This window comes from Anopheles arabiensis, chromosome X (genome assembly GCF_016920715.1).
Source record: "Anopheles arabiensis isolate DONGOLA chromosome X, AaraD3, whole genome shotgun sequence".
Classification (NCBI taxonomy): Eukaryota; Metazoa; Arthropoda; class Insecta; order Diptera; family Culicidae; genus Anopheles; species Anopheles arabiensis.
Genome location: NC_053519.1, coordinates 11062105 through 11084770, shown reverse-complemented (window position 1 = coordinate 11084770; position 22666 = coordinate 11062105). Strand labels below are relative to the sequence as shown.

The following is a 22666-nucleotide window of genomic DNA, read 5'->3' as shown; positions in this document are numbered from 1 at the left end:
ACTGCACTCAAAGCAAGCGTCCCCTGAATTACGACCCTCTCGAGTTACGTCGATTGGCGGAGACTTTGATTTTGACAGTTAAAAGTTGTCATTGAAATGAAATTGAAGTATTTTTTGAATTTCAATGGTGATAACCGTTAGGCTGGAAATAGACGAATCGAGCGAAAATCGCGTCCCAAGTGCCACAAATCCACTAAACGACCGCTAAACGGGCTCTGAACGAAGCAAGCTCTCAACCTAAATGGAATTTAAAAAGATTTCGTTTAGCAGACGGCAAACGACTCATACATTCAAAAAATAGCAAAAAGCTGGTGGTGCCATTTGTTGGTGGGATACCCAACCACCAGCGGAGCTTCCTCGCGTGGAGAGCTTTCTCATTCCTTCTGTACTGTTTAATGGTTTCGTATTGAAATTATGCATCGATAGAACTAGAACGGCGATACGAATGGTTAAATAGTAAATTCTAATATAACCATCAGCACTGAGGCAAGTGAGATTTGAGTAATGGTCGTTGGTGTTGATACCCACGTATCTGACGACACGACCATTCATATAGATTTTTGCTCAGAAAGTCAGAAGGCTATATAGGTCATGATAAGATGAAAGTTGTCGAAACACATTGCAAGAAAAGGATAGCAATATAATGATGAGTTGTAATACGCCATCTATTGATCAAACCAATGAAGCTGTGGAGCTTTCATTTTTTTTCTATGGATATTCAATTTTCCAGTCGTTTAATCTTAATCTTTGGCGCTTGGGAACTTGAAGGCTTATTAAGAAAGCGTACCGAACTTGGTGGAACTTTATAGCTTTTTAATGCATGACATCGGATGGAGGTGGCCCTTGTCTAAGGTCGTTTCTGCTGTCTAAGTTAGTTAAGTTAATTGAAGGAGGAATATTGAGTGAAGTGATTGTGATTGTACAGTAAATTGTGAGAAATTTTGTATAATTCATAAATATTAAGGATTTAAAAATATACACATGTACACAAAAAAAACAAATCCTGTTGTTTATTTCAATGATGACGCTTTGCTTGAAAATAAAACGCAAAGAAAAATAATCCCCGATACACTGGCATCAGGAAACTGCTTAAGCGCTATTTGAAAGACCCACCTGGAACTTTGATGCTGTTTATCTACTGCAAAAAGCGAATTCAAGCAGCGATCTTTAGCTTGCCAAAATTGGCTGCTTAAGCAATTGTGGCTATTTGGGTAATCATGCTTTCAAATATCACATTCATCTCTGGCAATCACTATAGCAGTGCAATGTTAAAGACCCAGTTTAGTGGTCGTTTGGTGAATTTTTGGTATCCGGGGACGCTTTTAAGGTATTCTGTTGATGGCAGTTCCAAATTGAATTTTTCAATTGAAAACGAAATTTTGAATTGAAATATTTCAAAAGCATTTAATTACTGCTAAATGCACTGCTAATCGGCTGCAATTCGCAAGGCATACAACGGAAATTTACGGGTAGAGGATGAGCCCGGATAAACGGCAGTTCACTGTACAGTGGAGCGCCGTTTATCCGGGCTTCTCGGGACTTGCCCTCGCCCGGATAGGCGAAAAGCACGGATAATGAGTCAAATGATATATTTTATCACCAATTCCTTATTAATTTTTGGAAAATTATCTAATTTTTTGATAAAATAACCCCGTTTTTAATAACTACATGTTTTTACAATGAGAATATTTGAAATTTACCTTGAATTATCGTGTCTTTTGTTATGAGAATGTGTTCTTATAATCGCTTTTTCAAATATCCTCCTCATAACGCAATGTCACCTTTGTATTGAACTGTCATTTCTCAATAGCACGGATAAACGGAAAGCCGGATAAAAGGTACCCGGATAAACGGCGCTCCACTGTAATTGAATTTACAGTTGATGTTTGATGAAAACAAAGAGATTGATAAAACATTTCTGGATTGCGTTATGATGAAGCTCAGGAAATCAAAAAATGGGTGGAAAATGTGAAAACTAACAACAACAAAAATTGTTCTGGTCTTATTACACCTGCCGCAGGATTTTTTGTGTCAAAGCCAAAGCTTGGCAGAAACATACCAAACGAGGATGTCAGTACTTACCATAGTCAAACGAGCCTTATTACTTCCACAAAATTACACCATCCTTTCCACGGCACCTGCCGGCCTTGAAGGGTTTACGCGAGTGTCCGGGCGGCCTCCCGATGAATACCTGCGCCAGAGCGTGAGCACCGAACCTGCGCAGGGTTCCTCCGCTTCGGGTCCGATCTCGGGCAGCAGCGTACACGACTGCCGCCAGAGCGAAAGAGATGGGGCGAATTTTCACGCGGCGAGTGCCAACCGCGCACCGACAGCCCTGGTTGATAATGTGCACTGCGCGTGATGTTGGTAGCCTCAGACCAGTAGTAGCACCACCCCGTGATAGGTAGGGCCGCCCGTGTGTGTGTAGCGTACGTGTTCGCCGCCTGCCTCCAGAACGTACGGTTTCGATGGTGCTCCTGGTGGGTGCACGTAGACCACAGCGGACAGACACCTACCTCTCGCCCCGAGCATCCCCTTTCCCCGTTGCGGCGGCCGGGCTCATCAGTGTGTAACGGGGTGCGGTTCCGGTGTAGCTACACCCCAACACCCCGAGCGCGGAGGGAAGCTGTAATTTGGACCGAGCAGCAGCAGCGGCGGGCTTTGCAACACTCCGACCAACCTTTCGGGGGCACGGTGGACGGTGCTAAACGAAGAAGAGAACCGTTTCCTATCGATTCTGGATGGTCCCAGTCCTCAGCAATCAAACGGGAGCCGTGTGTTTATGAAGCAAAACCAAACAAGCGTAAGTACTCGATGGGACACCCGGAAAAGTTGTCTGAGCTTCAGGTGTCCAAATATGGCTCGATGAGTGTGGGTGTGTATGTGTGTGTGTTTGTGTATTTATTCGATTTTTTATCGGCGACTCCGCTCTTCATTTCGATTTTCACCCATGAGGCTTGAGGACCTCCCGACAAGGGTTCTGTGTCTGTGTGTGTGTATTTTTTATTTAGAAAATGTTCCATTAGTGCGCGCCCTGAGGAAAACTCATACGCCCTTCGCTTGCTCGGTGCGCTCCGGGTACATATTGTTGACGCGTTGCCTACGGGGGCTCTGTGAACGCTTTGAATGTGGTTCTTGGACTTTAAAATTCGGCACTGTTTGTATGTATGTGTATGTGCGTACGTGTAAGCCATGTTAGTCAATATATTTAAGTGAAAAGCTCGGCAAACACACCGAACATAATATACCATCAATGTTCCTGTGATGGTTTGTTTTTGCATTGTTCAATAATTTCACTGTGTGTATGCGTCGTACATTTGTCTGCTCGCCCTATCCATTGCGTGCGTACATGTATGTGTGTGTGTGTTTGATGTGGATTTTCCCTTTGCCGTGCTAGGGGCCCGCGTACCGAAAAGCTGACAAACCGTCACAGTTTTCACAGTCCTCTTTTGCGCTTGTCGCACTGCCGCAACGCCTGCTTCGCCTTCCGTCGCGCGTTTGACATCTGTCGTTCGCCTCCTGCCTTGACATACAGGCGCGCCTGTGTGTGTGTGTGTGTGTGTGTAGCATTTGATATTGCTTGCCGTGGTCCAGTAGCCTGTGTGTGCGTGTGTGGCCCGCACAGTGTTGTGTTGTAAACCGTTTCGACAGGCTGCTGCTGCCGCCGCTTTCCGCACGCTGTGTCAGTGTCAGTGAACCGGTAAAACACCACCGCTGGGGAAGGGCGTCGTGTTTTCCTTTCCCTCCTCGCCCCCCACCCAAAAACGCTTTTGTTTTTAGTGCCGCAGGTTCGCCGAAAACGGTGGGGCGAAGCAGGCAAAGGTCGAGCGCAAGAGTGAGAACCGGAGAGAGAGAGAGAGAGAGAGAGAGAGAGAGAGAGAGAGAGAGAGAGAGAGAGAGAGAGAGAGAGAGAGAGAGAGAGAGAGAGAGAGAGAGAGAGAGAGAGAGAGAAAGAGAAAAAGGTAAATCATACAAAGGTTTGGGGCGAGAATTGGTGCCGAATTTCTCGACCGCAAAGGTATGGAAAGAGCGCTAGAAAAAGAAGCAGAAGAAGAAGAATAAATCCATAACCAAAAAGCCAAGCCCGCGCCCGGCCGTGCGAGCGTGGCTGCGTGTATATGTGTGCGGTTTGGTGCTTCACCAGTGTGTGCGTTGTGTGTGTGTCTGTGTGTGTGTGTGTGTGGGAAGGTTTCAATTGTTGGTGAAAATTGTTGTATTAGGTCTTCCCCGTGCCATACGGTTCGCTTGTCCTTTTCGCGAAACAGGAGGCAGAACAGTGAAACAGTGCGGAGCAGGGTAGGAAGCGGGGGAGGAGGGCTTTTTGCAAAATTATATAAGATGCAATCATTTTTTTTTTATATCTATGATGATCCTCACTGCCTCTGCGCCTACTTCTGATTGCGTGTGTGTTTGTGTGTGTGTGTGTGATTTGAGATTTCTTTTTACAGGCGCGAAATCACTTCTCTTTCTCTTTCCATCACATCATCGTCATACTGCTAGAAGAGCAGACACAAAATTAAAAAAAAACACCCCAAACCGATAGCGACAGACAATCAAACTTCCTCTACCTGCAAGCAACCTTTACGGCGGTGTGCCGTTCTACAAGCAACACACACACACACAGAAACAAACACTCCCGCAGAGAACGGAAGAGAAACAGAAACCTCGTGACGTCATTTGACGTTTCGGAACGCCGCAATCCGAGCGCAATTTTCCGAGCGGAAAACAGAGAGAGAGATGTGGGGGGGGGAGAGGAAAAAAACGATAAAATACACACACACACACACACTCGAGTCGAAAAGGAAAGCCGCGCTTTGCTGCCTGCTTTAATTGAGATAAGTGAGGTGAAAACTGTGAAAAGCTAGGTTAGTGGAGCTACTTGAATCGTGTGATTTTTCACGTGGCGCGTATGGTGGTATGTTTGTTGATGTTGAAGGGGGGATGCGGGGGGGGGGAGAGTGTATTTCGATGCAGTTTTTCCTGAGCGTTTTTCGTTCGTGCACAAGTTTCAATCACACTCCGGTGTGACGGGACGGTTAATCAGTGGTTGTCAATCTCTGTTACTTGCTGTTGTGCAGCATTCTTGCTACGATGTTATAAAAACATATCAAAAACAACAAAAAAACGTTTCTTTCGTCACAAGATGTACTGCAGAGACTCTGACGATCTTCCTGTTGAAGTCTTTGCGAAGTTACATTTCTATTTTTTGGTGAAAGTTTTAACACTTATTTCATTATATTTAGCCGTATTGCTAAAGCTAGTTACACGACGCCGTTTCTTCCACTAATTTCATTCCCAAGAAATTTCCTCCAACAGACTTATCCCAGGTTTAGCGGTCGTTGTATGACCGGATTTTCTGTTCTCGCCTTTGTCGCCTTCAGTCTGTCTGGATCCTCTTCCGTCCCAAGACTTTCGTGCTTGAGAAGTCTCCGGTTTGGCGCTTTAAAGCAAACAAACATTTAGGACAAACATGAGAACAACATTTGCAATCAAGACATCAATATTTAAAAAGATTAACTCCCGTTTTTTTGTGAATTTGTAAACAATTGTCCTTAGTGTTGGGTAAATCTGCTAGAGATTCATGAATCTTTGGAATGATTCAATGAATCTGAATCTCGGTTGGAAAGATTCATGGATTTCGTTCAAACATTGATGAATGTGTAAAGATTCACCAATCTCCCAAAAAATCATGAATTTCGAAAGAATTAGATTATTATATCTCGAAAGATTAACGTATCTCAAGGGATTCATAAATCTCTAAACAATCATAAAGATGGAGCTTTTTACTATTCATCTTCTTGGCGTAACAACCTACGTGGTCATGGTAGCCTATACAGGCTTTCGAGACTCACGTAGCTTGATAGTTTGTTTTGCTACGGGGAGATGGTTAATGTGAATGCTTGAACCCGCAACGGGCCTGTTTTAGGTAGGATTCGGAAAATTCAATATTTTGGAAATCATACAACTCTAAAGATTAATGAATCCCTGGAGATATATGAATTATAATGGAATTATGAAGCTTATAGATTGGAGATTCATGAATATTTAGAAAAGCATGAATTTTTGATGGTTCATGGATCTACGAAGATTCGTGAATCTTTGAAGATTCGACTCGAGATTCGAATCACTCGTCACTGAAGATTCATACGAATGAATCTCAACGAAAGATTCATGAAACCTAACACTAATTGTCATGCATTCGAGGTTGTTGCTCGCTCAGAATGTACCTTATGGAGATATTTGTCTGTTTTTATTGGTTGTCTTTATTTAATCCCTTAAAAGAGCAGGCCTCATCTTGAAACCAGAGCACAAGCATTGACAGATAAAATTCCAAGATGTATCACATAAGATGTATCACACTTACAATGCTGCACAAAATGCACCTTCAACTAGCATGCTGTTTCCTTCAGTTATCGATTCCGCTGTTCTGAGGGTTTTGTTGAGGGTTCTAAGGTTTCTGAGGGTGATTTCTTGCTGAATAAACCATGCCTGAAGGCGCTGCCAAACGATCGTTTAGCGATTTAGACTGAACCAGGTTGCCGATCACTGGTATAGGTCAAGCGGATAGCCAATCGATTGTGAATTTTTGAGCGGATTTTCAACTGAGAGAGAGAGAGAGAGAGAGAGAGAGAGAGAGAGAGAGAGAGAGAGAGAGAGAGAGAGAGAGAGAGAGAGAGAGAGAGAGAGAGAGAGAGAGAGAGAGAGAGAGAGATCTTAAGCTTTGTTTTCTATTGTCGCAAATCCACCGTTCGAAAAGATAACACCACTGGCCCGTTTTGTTGACCGTTTGCGAATAGATTGCGGCTCGAAAAGCGACTGCAGAAAAAGGGAAACGGGCCTTCTTTAGTTGTTTTATTTGTACTCGATTGTGTGTGTGTATGTGTTTTTTTCCTGTTACGGAAAAGCGGCATATGGGGAACGCCATGTTTCGACGTGTACGCTTCGCCATCGTGCTGCGCATGTGCGCACCGGCGGCACAGTGACGGACGGGGTACAGTTTTCCCGGCGGTGAAAACGAGACGAGATGTAGCAAGAGAAAGTGCCACGAAAATGTGCCCAATTGTGCTGTGGGGTGCATTCCGGCATTGCTTATGCGTTGATATTGTTAATTAGGTGTGTTGTGGGATTGGATTGACACGGTCTTTGTTTTTTTTTTAACAGCAAATCAGTTTTCCGTTAAATTCAAATTAACTTCCAACAGCAATTGTGTTTGAATTTAAAAAAAAAAAACACAATTTCTTTTGTTTCAATGTATGCCGTGTCGGGGGAGCTAAAGCACAGCAACAAAGCCACTCGACGATTCTCTACAGCCCTTTAAAATACTCGGCTCGATGAATCACTGCACAGTTATGGGAAATTACACGGGGTAAACGGTTTAATTTCACCCAAAATCAACACGAACGCCCCCAATGGCGGCAAACGACAATGGCATCATTGGCCCGAAGGTGTATAAAAAAAAAAACAAACTTACAAAGTACAGCAGGAAACGGATGCCGATATATGGTCTCGATCATCACGCGGGGCCCTTACCCTTCGCGGGCCGACCTCGCGCGACCTCCACCAATTTTGGTGCAATATTGTTTGTTCCCATTTTGCATTGCTTCGTTGACGCAATTCCCCGCTGTGCGGAGTACCAGTAGTTTCCACGAGTGTTTTTTTTTTTGTACGTAATAATGTTTTGTTTATAATTCCAGTGGTATATTACATTTGTCTTTAATCGCTGAACAGTTTTCGAGCCTAATGGCCAAACCACTCATTTGGACGTGGTTTATTTGGGTTTGGTCACGCGTCGGTTTCGTTTCCCGTTCGTCTCGATACGCCCAAGCCAAAGTTTTCTCTTCTGCAAGTCAACAGCAAGCCTGAAAAAAAGTGTGCTTATTTGAGCTATCGGATCCAAATATTTACCCTTTCGGCGGTCGTAAATCCTGTGGAGTGTGCTTGACACAATTCGCCCTCCCATTCGCCACGAGTATAGGGCATCGATATCAGTGCAGCCCACTGTTTGATGTTTATTAATAATGCAACATCGCTCCGCCACCCCCCACCTCAATTACAGTTCGCTTTTTAAGAAGCTGCTCTACGAGTACGGTCGAGGTAACTCCATACCCTGCCGGCTGGTCGGTTCAGCTTTCATGCGTTCATGTACTTTCCTCGCGTTTGGAAAAAGGGAGCAGGGAAGCGGGAGAAGAAATTAAACAAACAATCAGCTGCTAGTGGAGCGCAGAACTCCGGGAGCAAGAGCAGCTAGTTGTGTTCCGTAAGCGCACCGTAAGTGGTGTGTGTGTGTTTGTGTGTGTGTGTGTCATTCCTTCTACTTTGCCCCTACCGGGCACACACGCGGCTGCAACGTGACGCTGATTAGGCGGGCGCACGCCCGCTCCACTCCGAATGTCACTGGGTGCTTCACCGGGCCAGGAACCACCCATTCACAATGGTGTGTAGTGTGTGTACTTTACGGTGGCGGGTACAGCGCGGTTGGAATTCGAGATTCGAGAAACCGGCCCCGTGTGTTGTTCGGATCGATGAGCATGGCATAAAACAACGTTGCATTGCCACGCTCACGTTCGCGTTCTGGCTACGAGTTGCTCGATTGCGCGAGGTGTAGGAATACTTAATGGGGCTTGTTCTATTCTTTTTTCTTTTCTATATTCGAGACATTAGACTCGTTTGCTCGATTGCAATATGTTTGCTGTTTTAGCAGTCTGCGGAAGGGAACATCAATAGACACAGAGGAGGGCAGAGAAGACTTTAAAATACGCTTACCAAGTTAGCACGTTAGCCAAATCTTTAATCAATTTTAATACATATCTGTACTCAATTACTCATAGCAGAAAACTGAAATAGCTCACTTGAAATCTGTCAAAACATCGATTTCTCTTTCCCCTAGGGTTTTCATCTTGAGAACGACAGGCTTCAATCGAAATTCTGGAATCGAAAGAGCACGTAGGCACTTTCATGGATAAAGCTCTCTTACTTGACACATTTCTATGGAAACCTTGAAACCACTATCAAATCAAATTCGATTTCGGTATCTCCTTAAGAATAGGCGTTAACGTCCTATGCGGCGAGGACGAATGTATCAGTAGCCGTCAAGAACTCAAATTTACTTCCTGTTTACTTCTCTTGTACTTGTAAACGATCCATTCTCGTGGAGATTCCGGGATTGATTTCGCTTTTAAAACTTCTGATTTCAATGCTAGATTCTGATTCTAGAGCGCAATTGCGATTTCCGGGCCAATTCCGATCCCGGAGCCAATTCTGACTCCGGAGCTGGTGCCGGAATCGGAGTCGGCTCGGAATCTACTCTAGAATCGGCTCAGGAATCGGCTGCGTGGTACCAAGAAGTCTTGAATGCCTGTATAGCATGGCATGACCATGTTGGTTGTTTCACCAAGAGGAAGAATAAGAAGAAGCTCAAGCTTTGTTGATATTTTGAGATTCTTGCATATTTCCAACCGAGATTTAGACTCATTGAATCATTGATTCATTCAAATTCATGAATCTGCATCAGATTTACCCAACACTAATTGCAAGAATAGCATAAGCCTGAATGTATACGAGAATTTAGTGGTACACACTTCATGAATCATAAGAATCACTGTGGAAATTACATGGGAAATCTTCAAAAGACTTCAACATTGAAATTGGCTAAATTCACGATTGAACGAGACCCCTTTACATCTAGAATTAGACGGAGCTTAGACTTACTACGATCCTGTGGTATGCGGTAGGGAGCATGTTATTCAAACGTCAGAAGACAACAACAAAAACCCAACAAACCCGAGGCACTCAACCACTTGGTACAGTAGCTGCAGCAAGCGTAGAAAAAAACGGTTGAGGTTACTTGATTGATATTCCGTTCCAGCCGTCTAGCAGCGTTATGCTAAGCCCGCACGTACCAGCCCGCAAGGTTAAACTCAAACCTGCCCTGCGTGGGTGGTGATGTCTGGGTGGAGAGGCGCTACTAATTAACGCATTTAATTAGCGAATGCCGTGCAAGCGCGGATCTACTAACACTAGAGAGAGAGAGAGAGAGAGAGAGAGAGAGAGAGAGAGAGAGAGAGAGAGAGAGAGAGAGAGAGAGAGAGAGAGAGAGAGAGAGAGAGAGAGAGAGAGAGAGAGAGAGAGAGAGAGAGAGAGAGAGAGAGAGAGAGAGAGAGAGAGAGAGAAAGAGATAGTGGGGCTGGCAGTAAGCAAATTAGCTAGATTGTTTGCTACAGATACAAGAGCGTATGTTTGCTAAAGTGCTAGAATTTATCTGGCGATGGTTCTGCCCACAATTTCTGTGCCGCCACTGTCTGATCTAATTTTGCTTCTTTTTTTTTTTCATTTTGCTCTCTACTTTGGGAATGGGTGGAATGTGTCGCACTGCTAGAGACACACTATCAGCAGTGTCGTCAGATGTTACCAAGGGCTAAATATTCATTAGTGCACGTTCAAATTACAAAAAACAAAACGTCCCGCTGTCTCTCTCTCTCTCTCTCTCGCTCCCTCGGTTCAAGTAAAACCACTCAAGTCATCCGGGGCCTTCGTTTCACGCTTTTTTCGCCCTGGCAAGCTGGCCATTGGAGGACGTGTGATGTGTCAGGGCATCGAGATTCGAGGCCCGCCACGAACGATTATGGTCGTAATATGGTGGCAATAAAAAAAAAAAAAACCACGCAGTGTTTCACCGATAAGGCCAGATGACGAACCTCCGGTCCCAAAAGCCTGGAATTGTTCAAGACGAGCACCGGTGGAACGCGCATGTACTTTGACAGCCCTACCTCCCGATAAGCGGATGATGGAGGGAGGAGAGATGTGCGGGTCCATCTTTGGCATCCAGGCAGGCGTCCCACACTCCGTCGGTCGGTTCCCACACGTTCGAATGAAAGGGGTCGATTGTTGTGTGTCTAGCGGCAAGTGTTTTCCGACTGCAGTGCGCACACACACACACACACACACACACACACAAACCATAGGCCACACCACACACACACGCACAGGGTTTAATCATTTTTGCCTTACGAAATCGATTTATTATTGCCCACCCTTGCTGCGGTATCACGCGGTGTAAAGGTACTGGCTAGGGAGGTCAGACCGGTACTTTCTTCGGAATTCATCAGCCCGCAGTTCCACCAATAAAACGATGACGCCCCTCGCGATTAATCACCCAACGCTGTCCTCTGTGGCGAACGCCGGGTGGGTCACGAGTTGCGACGGCTCGTGGTGACGGCCCTGCGTTTCCTGCAGACGGCATTCAAAACGCGTACCGATGACTCAAAGCTTCTGCCTTTCTTGTTTGTATGTGTGGCAGAAGAAATTGTAACGCTGTTTGGGTACGAATGACCGTTTGTTCGATGATTAGATTTCGTACAATTCTTCCCGTCACGTTGCTGCTACCCGAGTGTGTGTGTGTGTGTGTCGACGGCTGATAACGCGAGCCGTCCGGAAGCGCGCTCGATTCGTGCATCACTTTGATGCTGTATCAACAGGCCCTGCCCATGGCATGACTGTACAGGAGCGCGGTGGGATGACTAATTAACTTTTGTGTTTATTTATTGTTTGCTGTATACCGGCCGCAACCTAGGCCGGGGGGGGGGGGATTTGATTAGTACCTATCTGTCGATGAGTTGTCGCTTCGGTAGTCGGCCATTGGATTGCAGGCGGCCGGCTTGTAGACATCAAATCTCGGTACGATCTCTGAAGACGGAGGCATACTTTTTGTCTGTGGTAGCGCTATGTTTGCTGCAAACCGTCAACAACACGATGTACGGGTGTTGTTTTTTTTCCAGACGATCAAATGACGATACACGGACAAGCGCTTTTTTTGCATTCTTTTATCGTCCATACATTTGAGCACACTTGCAGGCAAAAATGAGCGAATAAAAGCTGTGCTTCTTGTAGAAAAAAAAAAACCGCCTCGACAAGCACTTACATAAAGGCACGAGATTACGACCCAAGGTTAAGGGGTGCTGGCGGAGCACTGCTACCAATGCCACCCAACAGCTCTGTCTCTCGGCAGCAGGCCCCCTTCGCTAGTCTTCCCATTTTACGACCGCCCATTATCGTCACAACTGTACTCTCCGCATTAGTTGAATTGCCGCTGGAACAGCACCGATCGGCATTGTTTTCCGATCCCTGGGTATCAAGGGGGGGGGGGGGGGTTGGTGATGAGGTGTATCACTTCCAAATTTATCAATCGAACCATTGCTTTTGCCCGCTAGTGTGCTGTGAGCCGAGCAACAAGTGCTCGATGCAATCGCTCAAACTTCCCAGCTAGAACGAGAAAAAAATAGGAAAAAAAGAAGAAAGGAGGAAGGCAGCAACATACCAAGCAACTCTACCCCCCCCCCCGAACGATCATCCGGTACTTATCGGACATAGCTGCAGCCACAGAGTCGGGCACAGTGCAGTGTGTTGCCGAACGCCGGGTGTTGTTGTACGTGTGCCCTTGCTGTGCGGAACGCGGAGGCATCTGCAGAGGTTACCATTTGTTTGTTTATTTGTCATTTAGTGTCTTGTCTAGGTCCAGGGTGGGACACTTACTTACATAATATACCCTAATAAACAGAGGAAACGAAAGACAGTTGGGTTTGAACTGGTTTATGTCAATGTTGAAGTATAAAAATATTTGATAGTTGTTTGAAGCGGTTTTATCATTTGGTGTATAGGCGTCTTAACAGCTCACGTGACCTGAGAGGTCGTTCAGGAGCATAGAAGTTCAGTTTTTTTTTTCTAGCAGATAGGGAGCGTCTATATGTCCCCGCTGAGTAACTTCACGACAAAAGAGAGCCTGTAATGCCGGTGCAGACATGTGCAGACATACAGCGCGCGAAGCTCTTTGGCAGTTATTAGAATGAAGCAGAAATAGGTTGTTGATTACAAGACAAGAAAAACAGGTGTACTAATGTTTATCCACTAAGGGAGAAGGTGTCCAACATTCAGTCTTAGTTAGTTCGATTAACAATGTGTGAAGTAAGCTACAGATTAGTGATGGGAAAAATGAAGTTTTTGTCGGAATCGATTCCGGCTAGCTCCGCAGTTTTCTGGAATCGATTCCGGATAGTAGGTCCGGAATCAGTTTCCGGAATCGATTCCGGAATCGGCTCCGGAATCGGAATCGACTCCGGAATCGGCTCCAGAGATGATTCCGGAATCGGCTCCGGAATAGGAATCGGTTCCGGAATCAACTCCGGAATCGACTCCGGAATCGGCTCCGGAATCGGAATCGACTCCGGAATCGGCTCCAGAGATGATTCCGGAATCGGCTCCGGAATAGGAATCGGTTCCGGAATCGGCTCCGGAATCGGAGACGGTTCTGGAATCGACTCCGGAATCGACTCCGGAATCGGTTTCGAAATCGAAGTCGGCTCTCGAATCGGAAATGGCTCATAAATTAGAATCGGCTACCAAACGGAGTCAGTTTCGGCATCGCCATAAAAAAAGGCGTTTGGGTCCAATCATACTACTTATTGATAACCGCAAAAAATCCAAATTTACTTGTAAAAGATCCATTCTCATGGAGATTCCCGGACTGATTTCGCTCCGGAGTCAACACCGGAATCGGCTCCGGAGCCAACTCCGGAATCGGCTCCGGAGCCAACTCCGGAATCGGCTCCAGAGCCAACTCCGGAATCGGCTCCGGAGCCAACTCCGGAATCGGCTCCGGAGCCAACTTCGGTATCGGCTCCGGAATCGGCTCCGAAATCGGCTCCAGAATCTTCTCTGGAATTGGCTCCGGAATCGGCTCCGGAATCGGCTCCGGAATCGGCTCCGGAATCGGCTCCGGAATCGACTCCGGATTCGACTCCGGAATCGGCTCCGGAATCGGAATCGATTCCAGCATCGGAATCGGCTCCGGAATTGATTCCGAACACGGAATCGGAATCAGGTAGGTCCGATTCCGAGCTCCCACCACTACTACAGATGCATTCGATTCCGTCGGAAGCACTCAAATTGGTATCGTTTTCGCCATTTGAATCGAAGAAAGGATTCGTCGACATTTTTGGTCTTGCACCTGTGTGTTTGACAGTGGGTCGCCGCAACTGGCAGACGGAGTAAATATAAACAAATGGATTGAACACTTCTTTACATTTTTGTTTTGTTGGAAACGGAGTGAATATGAGGGACGAGAATGTTGATAGTGCTATCCAACGTTTGCCGGTGTAGTGCTAAAATGTTGTGAGTTATCGTAGGTTAGGTTTAGGTACGTAGGTTACGAAACAATGTAGATAAGATTGTAGGTCCAAGAATAAGTCCTTAATGATTTGCGTCGTTCGAAAGCAAGAACATTTTCAACTGTAATCCGGCCCGCGACCCAAAACGAGTTTGACATTACTGCCCTAAGGTTTGCATATCTAGCATACACCACTGACATGTAATATAATTGCTATGAGGACGGCTATTGTAGTCGGTACATTGCTATTCTGCAGAATCTGTTCCGTATGCTCTCTATCCTACCCGTTCTGAACGCGTCACAGTATGGGAAGGAAAAGAACTGAGCTAGACGGTAGGAAGGATAGTACCATTGTGGAATATTTGTGTTATGTACCATACTGCTAGTAGTTTTCCCCCTTTGGGTAAAGGACACAGCACAATGCCTGCACAGGAGGACTAGCCGAAACCGAAAGTTAGGTTAGGTGTTGCGTTCGGTGCAAGCTTCAGGCTCTAGTCCTATGTTTGGTCATTTTTTTTTTTAACTATGTCCGTTAGGGGTTTGCAATCGATTGCGTCGTCCGTAAGCTGTCAAAATGTGCGCGTGTGTGTGTGTGTGGAGTTGGTTTGTTTCTTCGCCTTTAGGATGGTGATGCACACGTGAACTCCAAGACCGTAGGTTTCCGGCGGTGGCTACAGGCAACCTGGCGTGTCTCATTCCGCCAAGGGCGTGACGGTTCGCCTGAGGTTTTAATTAACAGCAGCTTTTCGTGCGCTCTGCCAGTGCCGCTCTAAGCGGCAGCCGAGCGAGGGAGCACACAGCATTTGATGAGGGTTAATAGTGTGACCCAATGCAATTGATATAGGGGGTCATATGCGTTCAGAACACGCGGAGGGAGGTATTTAATTGAAGAAGTCGTTTTTTTTTGGTTTTAGAGATACTAACGCACCTACTGGAATTTTCATTGCGCACTGTATCAATGTTTTGCGCGAGACGATCACTCAAACCAAGCTCAGGGCACAACACGCGAGTGTTTATTAAACGAGGCCTTCTGGTGGTGAGTGAGGCACGCTTCGCTAAATGTAGATGTCGATGGTAAAACCTGATCACACCTTTAAAATCGCGACGGCCAGGTGTTTGTGATGGTTGTGCCAAGCGTTACACCGGCATTGAGGGAAAGACCCGCTCTCCGGCTCTCTTGCTTTTGCTTTTGCGCGTGGAACTAACAGCTACATCCATTTTCCTCCGAACGCTCCCAACCATCTCTGCGCCCTGTCATCTCGCCTGATGATGTCACGGTTGCATAACCGAACTCGTCCGCGTGTTATTGATGTAAAACAACACGGCAAAACAAAAAAAGAAGAGCAAAACAACAACAACAACAACAATCGAGATGCAATCGCGCTACTCGTCGACTACTCGACTAGTCGTCACATGCCGTTGTGGATGAACTGGCGAGAACCTTACCGCGATGAGCGTCGCGGTCGCTACACTGGACACCTTCAGGCGTGATACCTTGCCTGTTCGTTCTTGCCCACCGCTCCGGTTCCCTTTTTCCCACGGGCCAGATCGGATCGACCGGCTTCCTCCGTGCGTACCTGATCCGGGGTGCGGTATCGATTACACAACGTTATGTTTACTGTGGAGGGGCAATACCCACCGCTACACCGTTCTATCGCTTTGAAGCATATGATTTGCAGCTAGCGGGGTATTACATCTTATCTAATGCAGCATTTTGCCGCTGTCGCTCTGCCTGCCCTCGCGCGTACCGGTACGGGCGTGTGCTTATTCTTTCTTTTCCAATTTTTTGTTTTTTTTTGCGATACAAGATAAGGTCGATTTTTGAACCGCGATAGAGGATCGAGTGCACCGTGCTGTGTGCGCGAGAACGCTTTACGCTGGAATTCCAAATCCCGAACCTAAGGCAAGGTAGGAACTAGTAATAACTAGCCCAGAAGTGTGTTGCCTGCAGGGCCGTATCGTAATCTTATCTTTATGTACACAACCCTTTTGTCGTGCGTATTTGCAAGATGGCAAAAGAAAAAGAAAGACGTGTTTAAGGGACATTTTTTTGGGTTCAATACACACTAACGGGTTTCTCCTTTTGCTTTTTCTTTTTTTTACTTTTAGGAACCCAATAACACACCGATTTGACTCTCATCACACACCTGCAGCAGGCAAGGGTGCAGCAGTACCCTTTCGAGACGCACACCAGGATCCAGCACGTCCTTAGTGCGCTCATTGCTCGCTGTACAACGATGCGACCAAAGCGAACTTAAAGCCTGTTTCGTCCTGCGCTTGATGGTTTGCCGAGCAGCAGCAGCAGCAGCAGAAGCAGCAGCTCTGCTCACAATATTCTTAACCGACGCCGTCCAAGCCAGGGCATAAGCTACACGTGTGTGTGTGGGTGAGAGATTGAGAGATAGACACGTCCCTGTTTCTTGCGCGCCCCTCCGCCTCAAAAAAGGAAAACAAAAACAAAACCGAACACCACGCCAGCAAACCCAAAGCCGACCGAGCGATGCTCAACTCCACCAGCAAGCACATCATGCACTGTGCGCTACTGTTCGGGCTGCTGATCGTGTTCGAGATCTTCTGCGGCGGCATCAAGGTGACGGAGAGCGCGTTCGTCGCGATCGACCCGTGGGAGGAGTATGGCACGCTGCTAACGATCGTCCTGTACCTGCTCCGGCTGCTCACCTTCCTGACGCTGCCGCAGGTGCTGTTCAACTTCTTCGGGCTCGTCATCTACAATGCGTTCCCGGAGAAGGTGGTGCTCAAGGGGTCGCCCCTGCTCGCCCCGTTCATCTGCATCCGGATCGTGACGCGCGGCGACTACGCGGAGCTGGTGAAGACGAACGTGCTGCGCAACATGAACACCTGCCTGGACACCGGGCTGGAGAACTTCCTGATCGAGGTGGTGACGGACAAACCGATCGGGCTGCCGAAGCACCGGCGGACGCGCGAGATCGTCGTGCCGAAGGAGTACAAGACGAAGACGGGCGCGATGTTTAAGGCGCGGGCGCTGCAGTACTGCCTGGAGGATACGGTGAACGTGCTGAACAACAACGACTGGGTGGTGCACCTGGACGAGGAGACACTGCTGACGGAGAACAGTGTGCGCGGCATCATCAACTTCGTGCTGGACGGGAAGCACCCGTTCGGGCAGGGGCTGATCACGTACGCGAACGAGAATGTGGTCAACTGGCTGACGACGCTCGCCGACAGCTTCCGGGTGTCGGACGATATGGGCAAGCTGCGGCTGCAGTTCAAGATGTTCCACAAACCGTACTTCAGCTGGAAGGGTAGCTACGTGGTGACGCAGGTAAGGAACCACCCGATTCCGATTCCGTGTTCTGAATCAATTCCGGAGCGGATTCCGGATATCGGAGCCGATTTTGGAGCCAATTCCGGAGTTAACTCCGAAGCCGAATTCGGAGTCTGCTCCGGGGCCTATTCCGGAATCGAGGCTCCGGAATCAGAATCGAAATTGGCATGGGAATTATTATTTGCTTTGAAAACGGAATCAAAATTGTCTCCAAAATTGGAATTCGCCCCGGAATGAGAATCATTGCTTGAATTGAAACAAGAAGTTTCAGCAGCGAAATCGGACTGATTCCGGGACTGGGAATCACCTTGAGACTGGATAATTTACAAGTAAATTTGAATTCTTTGCGGCTTTCAATACGTAACATCATTGGACCCAAACGTCTATTTTTATGGCGATACTGAAACCGACTCCAATTTCGAAGCCGATTCTGATTTTGGAGACAACTCCGATTCTGGACCCGATTCAGATGCCGGGCCCGATTCAGATTCCGGACCTGATTCAGATTCCGGGCCCGATTCAGATTTCGGACCCGATTCTGATTCGAAAGCCGATTCCGGACACGATTCTGATTCCGATGCCGGAGCCAATTCCGGAGCTGATTCCGATTCTGGAGCCGATTCTGATTTCGGAACCAATTCCGATTCCGGATATGATTTCGATTCCGGAACCGATTCCGATTCCGGAGTCGATTTTGATTCTGAAGCCAATTTCGGAGCCAATTTCGAAGCTGATTTCGATTCCGGAGCCGATTCCGATTCCGGAACCGATTTCGATTCCGGAGTCGATTTTGATTTCGAAACCAATTTCGGAGCTGATTTCGATTCCGGAGCCGATTCCGATTTCGAAACCGATTTTCATTCCGAAGCCAACTTCGGAGCCAATTTTGGAGCTGATTCCGATTCCTGAGCCGATTCGAAACTCATTCCGATTCCGGAAACAGATTCTGAACCTATTATCCGGAATCGACTCCAGAAAACCTCGGAGTTAATCGGAATCGACTCCGACGAAAACTTCATTTTTCCCATCACTACGGCACACACACACACACTGACCTTGTTTTTTTTCTCTGTTTCCTAAAGGTTCACGCGGAAAAGGCAGTTTCGTTCGACAACGGCATCGACGGCTCGGTGGCGGAGGATTGCTTCTTCGCGATGCGCGCCTTCGCCCAGGGCTACACGTTCAACTTCATCGAGGGCGAGATGTACGAAAAGTCCCCGTTCACGCTGACCGACTTCCTGCAGCAGCGCAAGCGCTGGCTCCAGGGCATCCTGCTCGTCGTCCGCTCCACCGAGATACCGCTGCGGAACAAGGTGCTGCTCGGCATCAGCCTCTGCTCCTGGATCACGATGCCGCTCTCCACCTCGAACATGATCTTTGCCGCGATCTACCCGATCCCGTGCCCGAACCTGATCGACTTCGTGTGCGCGTTCATCGCCGGCTTCAACATCTACATGTACGTGTTCGGCGTGATCAAGTCGTTCTCGCTGTACCGGTTCGGGCTGGTGAAGTTTCTCGCGTGCGTGCTCGGCGCCCTGTGCACCATCCCGATCAACGTGGTGATCGAGAACGTGGCCGTCATCTGGGGGTTGGTCGGGAAGAAGAACAAGTTCTACGTGGTGCAGAAGGACGTCCGGGCGCTCGTCACCGTCTAAGGCGCCGGGGATGGCGGCCGGGGGCGGAGCGCATGGTACATGGTGTGTGGATGGAGGGAAGTTTGCCGCGGTTCGCGGTCACCACACCTTTGCGCGCGCGCGCTCGCACGCCTCCCGCGTCGTGTTCACTGTTGGTGTGTCGAGATCTCGAAAGCGTAATGATGATGCGGAGTTAGTTTTTACGTGCGACACGCTCTTAGCGGTTAAGATTTTTCTCCTTTTCGTTACCTCATTCTAACTCCCCCCTCCCTCCCAGGCAAATGTACGCTACTTTACGGTGCGACTTCCGGCGCGCTACGTTCAGTGCAGCTACAAACGCGTTTTGGGCACTCTCATACTACTGGGTGGCGCATTGTGCTCTCCTTTTCCCCTTCTATCTTCTCGTGTGTGTGGGCGCCCGCGCTTGCGAACCGGACAGAATAGTAGTAAACTCGTTCATCGGCACATCGCCGCTTCAACTCTTCAAGCAACCCCAGCACACCCCAAAAGGGCAGCACACCTTTTGGCGACGCTTGTGAGCAGAAAGTAGGAACGGTGCCGGAAAGGGGGAAAAAGGGCGTAGATTAGCTCTTAGCATCCGTCAGACACAGACCAATAGTCCGGTTCTGCAATGGTGGCGCAAAGCTGCACGAGCCCAAGCACTCCCATTCACAAACACCACTAAAGCGGGCAAAGGATACGGTCGAAAAGCAATTTTTAACGCGTAGCATTACTAAGAGAGAGCACCATTCTTTATATCAAAGCAAACGGGAAAACGGAAACGGAAGGAGGGGGCTGATGAAAGGATTATAGCTAAATATCGGTAGTTTGAATATACATTAAAAAAAAACCAAGGCGACTGACAACAGTCCCGCTACAGGAAAAATCCAGTCTCTAAAGATATTAATGCAAGCAAAACACAAACAAACGTACCCGTGCGGGGACGGGGTGACATATCCTCCCGGTGTATGTTCGCCGTCCGGCACAACGTGTAAGCGCTACACGGCGAGCGGGCAGCAAAACGAGTTCATGCAGCAAACAAACAAACAAATCTGATAGCGAAGCAAAGTGGGCAAACTAGTAAGGAAAGTAGAGGTCGCAGCCCCCCCCCCCCCCCCACACACGGCCACCACACGCCCGCACTGGACGATTCTAACCATCAATGATCACTACCTCTCCTTTTTTCTTATGTTTTCCTCACGCCGCGGAGAGGACGAACCCGGGACAAAAGCGAACAGGGAAGCAACAAGTATTTGCTTGTAGTTGTAATGATATTAAAACGAAAATGGGTTTTGGTTTTATCCCCCCCCCCTTGCTGGAGTAGTGCGCTTGGCGGGCAGACAGATTGGTTTTGCGCGGGATAGATTTAGCGCCCCACGTGATTGGTGTGCTGCATCACCCTATATCTAGTCCTTTGGTTCTGAGACGAGGATACACAACAATTCATACACACACACACACACACACGACGCCAGCGCACAAGCGTTGACCCACAATGCAGACCATCCTTCGGGTCCGGCCGATATATTATCGGTGTTTCCTGTCGTTCTGCTCGCGCAGCAGACGACGCTTGCGATTGCCGCGATCATGTTGATGGGAACAGCAAACAAAGAAAAAGCGCGATTCACGAGCGTTTTGCTTTGTTCATTATTATTATTATTATTATTATTATTTTCTTAGTTTATTCGGGATTTTTTTTTAGGTTAACCGTCGCAATGTGTGACACACATTAGCAGCTGATGCGAGGAATACACCACGCTCGGGCTGATAATGGTTCAGATTTTTAAATATTCTTAACGAAACCAAAAAAACTTACTTCATTTTTACTTCACTGCAACCTCGAGGCTGTCGTTGCAAATTGCATTTGTGACACAATTGGCCGCAGCGCACACTCGTGCTTGGGGCTTTCCTGCGAACTGAATTAGCTGTTTGCACTTTTTCATTATTTTTTCCCCCCGCGCCTCATGTACTCTCCTGCCGTAGAATAGACCACTCATCATAGAATTGCAAACGAAAAACAAAAAAAAAAAAGAAACTATGATTTAGTACGTAAGCAATCAACTCCATTACAGAATTGCAGCGTTGACGGCAAACGGACAAAACAAAACAAAAGAAAGTATGATCTAGCATGTAAGCAATTAGGCTGTCAGTGTTAAGCAAATCACGACCCCGCACCACCGTCATCCCTCCCCCCCCCCCCCTCTAAAAGCAAAGGCTCAAAAGGAAAGCTAAGCAGGAGTAGATTATTATTATTTTTTTTTTGTTACGAAATGCGCGCTATTTAAGTTGTTTATTGTTGTTGAAACTGCTATTTTCAGCCGACAATAGGTCGGCATTCGGTGACTTTTGCAAAATTCGCCCGTTACTCTGCCGATCGAGCCAACCGTTGGAACGGTATTTTAGGCCGAGCCCTGTGAATGAACTGCCGAGGGGCTCTCTAGTTTACGTTTAAATAGATTTGTTTCGACTAATCGGAAAACGGAATCTCGATTCGCCTCGCTTGGAGCGGCATTTTTTTTTTTTTGTTGCGAAGCATTTTGATCACCGATCAGGAAGCTACAATCAATTATTAATTTTTAAACAGGAAAACAACGCATAGCAAACCCACAGTAAAGGCAAAATTATGATTTGGCTCCCTTCTGTTCACCCGAACTAGTTGGCAAGCGTTGGCGGGTGTGTAGGAGTTGAACTGAAGGCAACATGTATATTTAATTTAAACAACAAAACTAAACAACTAATTTGTGCGCACTGCTTTGGCCCACAACCCCACGTGTGGGTCGTTGAAAGCAAAAAACAAAAAACAGGAGGTGTGTTGGAGAGAAGGCGGCACCGGAAGCATGTATAGTGAAATGATTTATATAATTATGCGTACGCGTAAAGTAGGAAGTAATAGGGCAAAATAATACGGTTTAAGGAAACGGTTTACTTGTTACTTTTTTCCCTGGGTTGCGTGTGAGCGCCCGCGCCCCGCACGATGCGCAATCGCGAACGTTCCCTGGGCCGTTGTGTTTAGTTTGAGATTCTTTAAGAATTACAAAATGCGCGCGGGGTCAAAAGCAACACCCCGAGATAGAGCAAACACGGGTGAAATGGAGAAAACAATATGAACAAACAAAAAATTACAACTTGGGAACTTGGGCATGGGCATGCAAAATCGTGTATTATTGGAGCTCGCTTTGTAGGATTATAGTTTTTGCTGTTGTATTTACCTTTATTCCTAATTTCTGTTACCTTATATACGTGTTTCTGGGGTAAGGAACGGTATGAGCTAGAGACGGAATGGATCACAAACACCCCCCCAGGCGGGAAACAAGTCTTATTTACTATTTACACTCTAGCTGCAATTACGCACTGCTGCTGCACATCTGAAATTATGTTTTGTTCTGCAAAGGCAAGCAAGGCTTAGCGCGTATAATAATTTAAGAACTTTAAAGGCGATTCGCGTCGCAGCAGCAACACCCATGCAAGGCAAGCATGCCACTAGCGCATTGCCTTTTGCATGGATTGTTGGTTGGAACACTCATTAAATCACACCAAGCCAAACAAAACAAACAAACAAAAAAAACA

The 22666-nt window shown here is 47.1% G+C and overlaps 1 protein-coding gene across 7 annotated transcripts; it reads left to right on the top strand.

The window, feature by feature from the left end:
• Nucleotides 1-2358: 2358 nt before the first annotated feature.
• On the top strand, nt 2359-22017 carry LOC120905566 (beta-1,4-mannosyltransferase egh). Of its 7 annotated transcripts, none has more exons than XM_040316482.1 (3): nt 2359-2803; nt 16268-17462; nt 18548-22017. In XM_040316482.1, exons 2-3 carry the CDS (start codon nt 16659-16661, stop codon nt 19118-19120), a joined length of 1377 nt encoding a protein of 458 aa, XP_040172416.1. In that variant the 5' UTR covers nt 2359-2803; nt 16268-16658; the 3' UTR covers nt 19121-22017. The 7 variants fall into 7 exon arrangements, with proteins under 7 accessions (XP_040172416.1, XP_040172419.1, XP_040172423.1 ...); XM_040316485.1 differs by lacking the exon at nt 2359-2803 and adding an exon at nt 3593-3700; XM_040316489.1 differs by lacking the exon at nt 2359-2803 and adding an exon at nt 3668-3688.
• The last annotated feature ends 649 nt before the right edge of the window (nt 22018-22666 follow it).

Bases quoted from the DNA above. Each gene is read 5' to 3' on its own strand.
- LOC120905566 (XM_040316482.1), top strand. From the start codon at position 16,659: ATGCTCAACTCCACCAGCAAGCACATCATGCACTGTGCGCTACTGTTC. The intron at 17,463-18,547 runs GTAAGGAACCAC...TGTTTCCTAAAG, and splicing joins GTAGCTACGTGGTGACGCAG to GTTCACGCGGAAAAGGCAGT.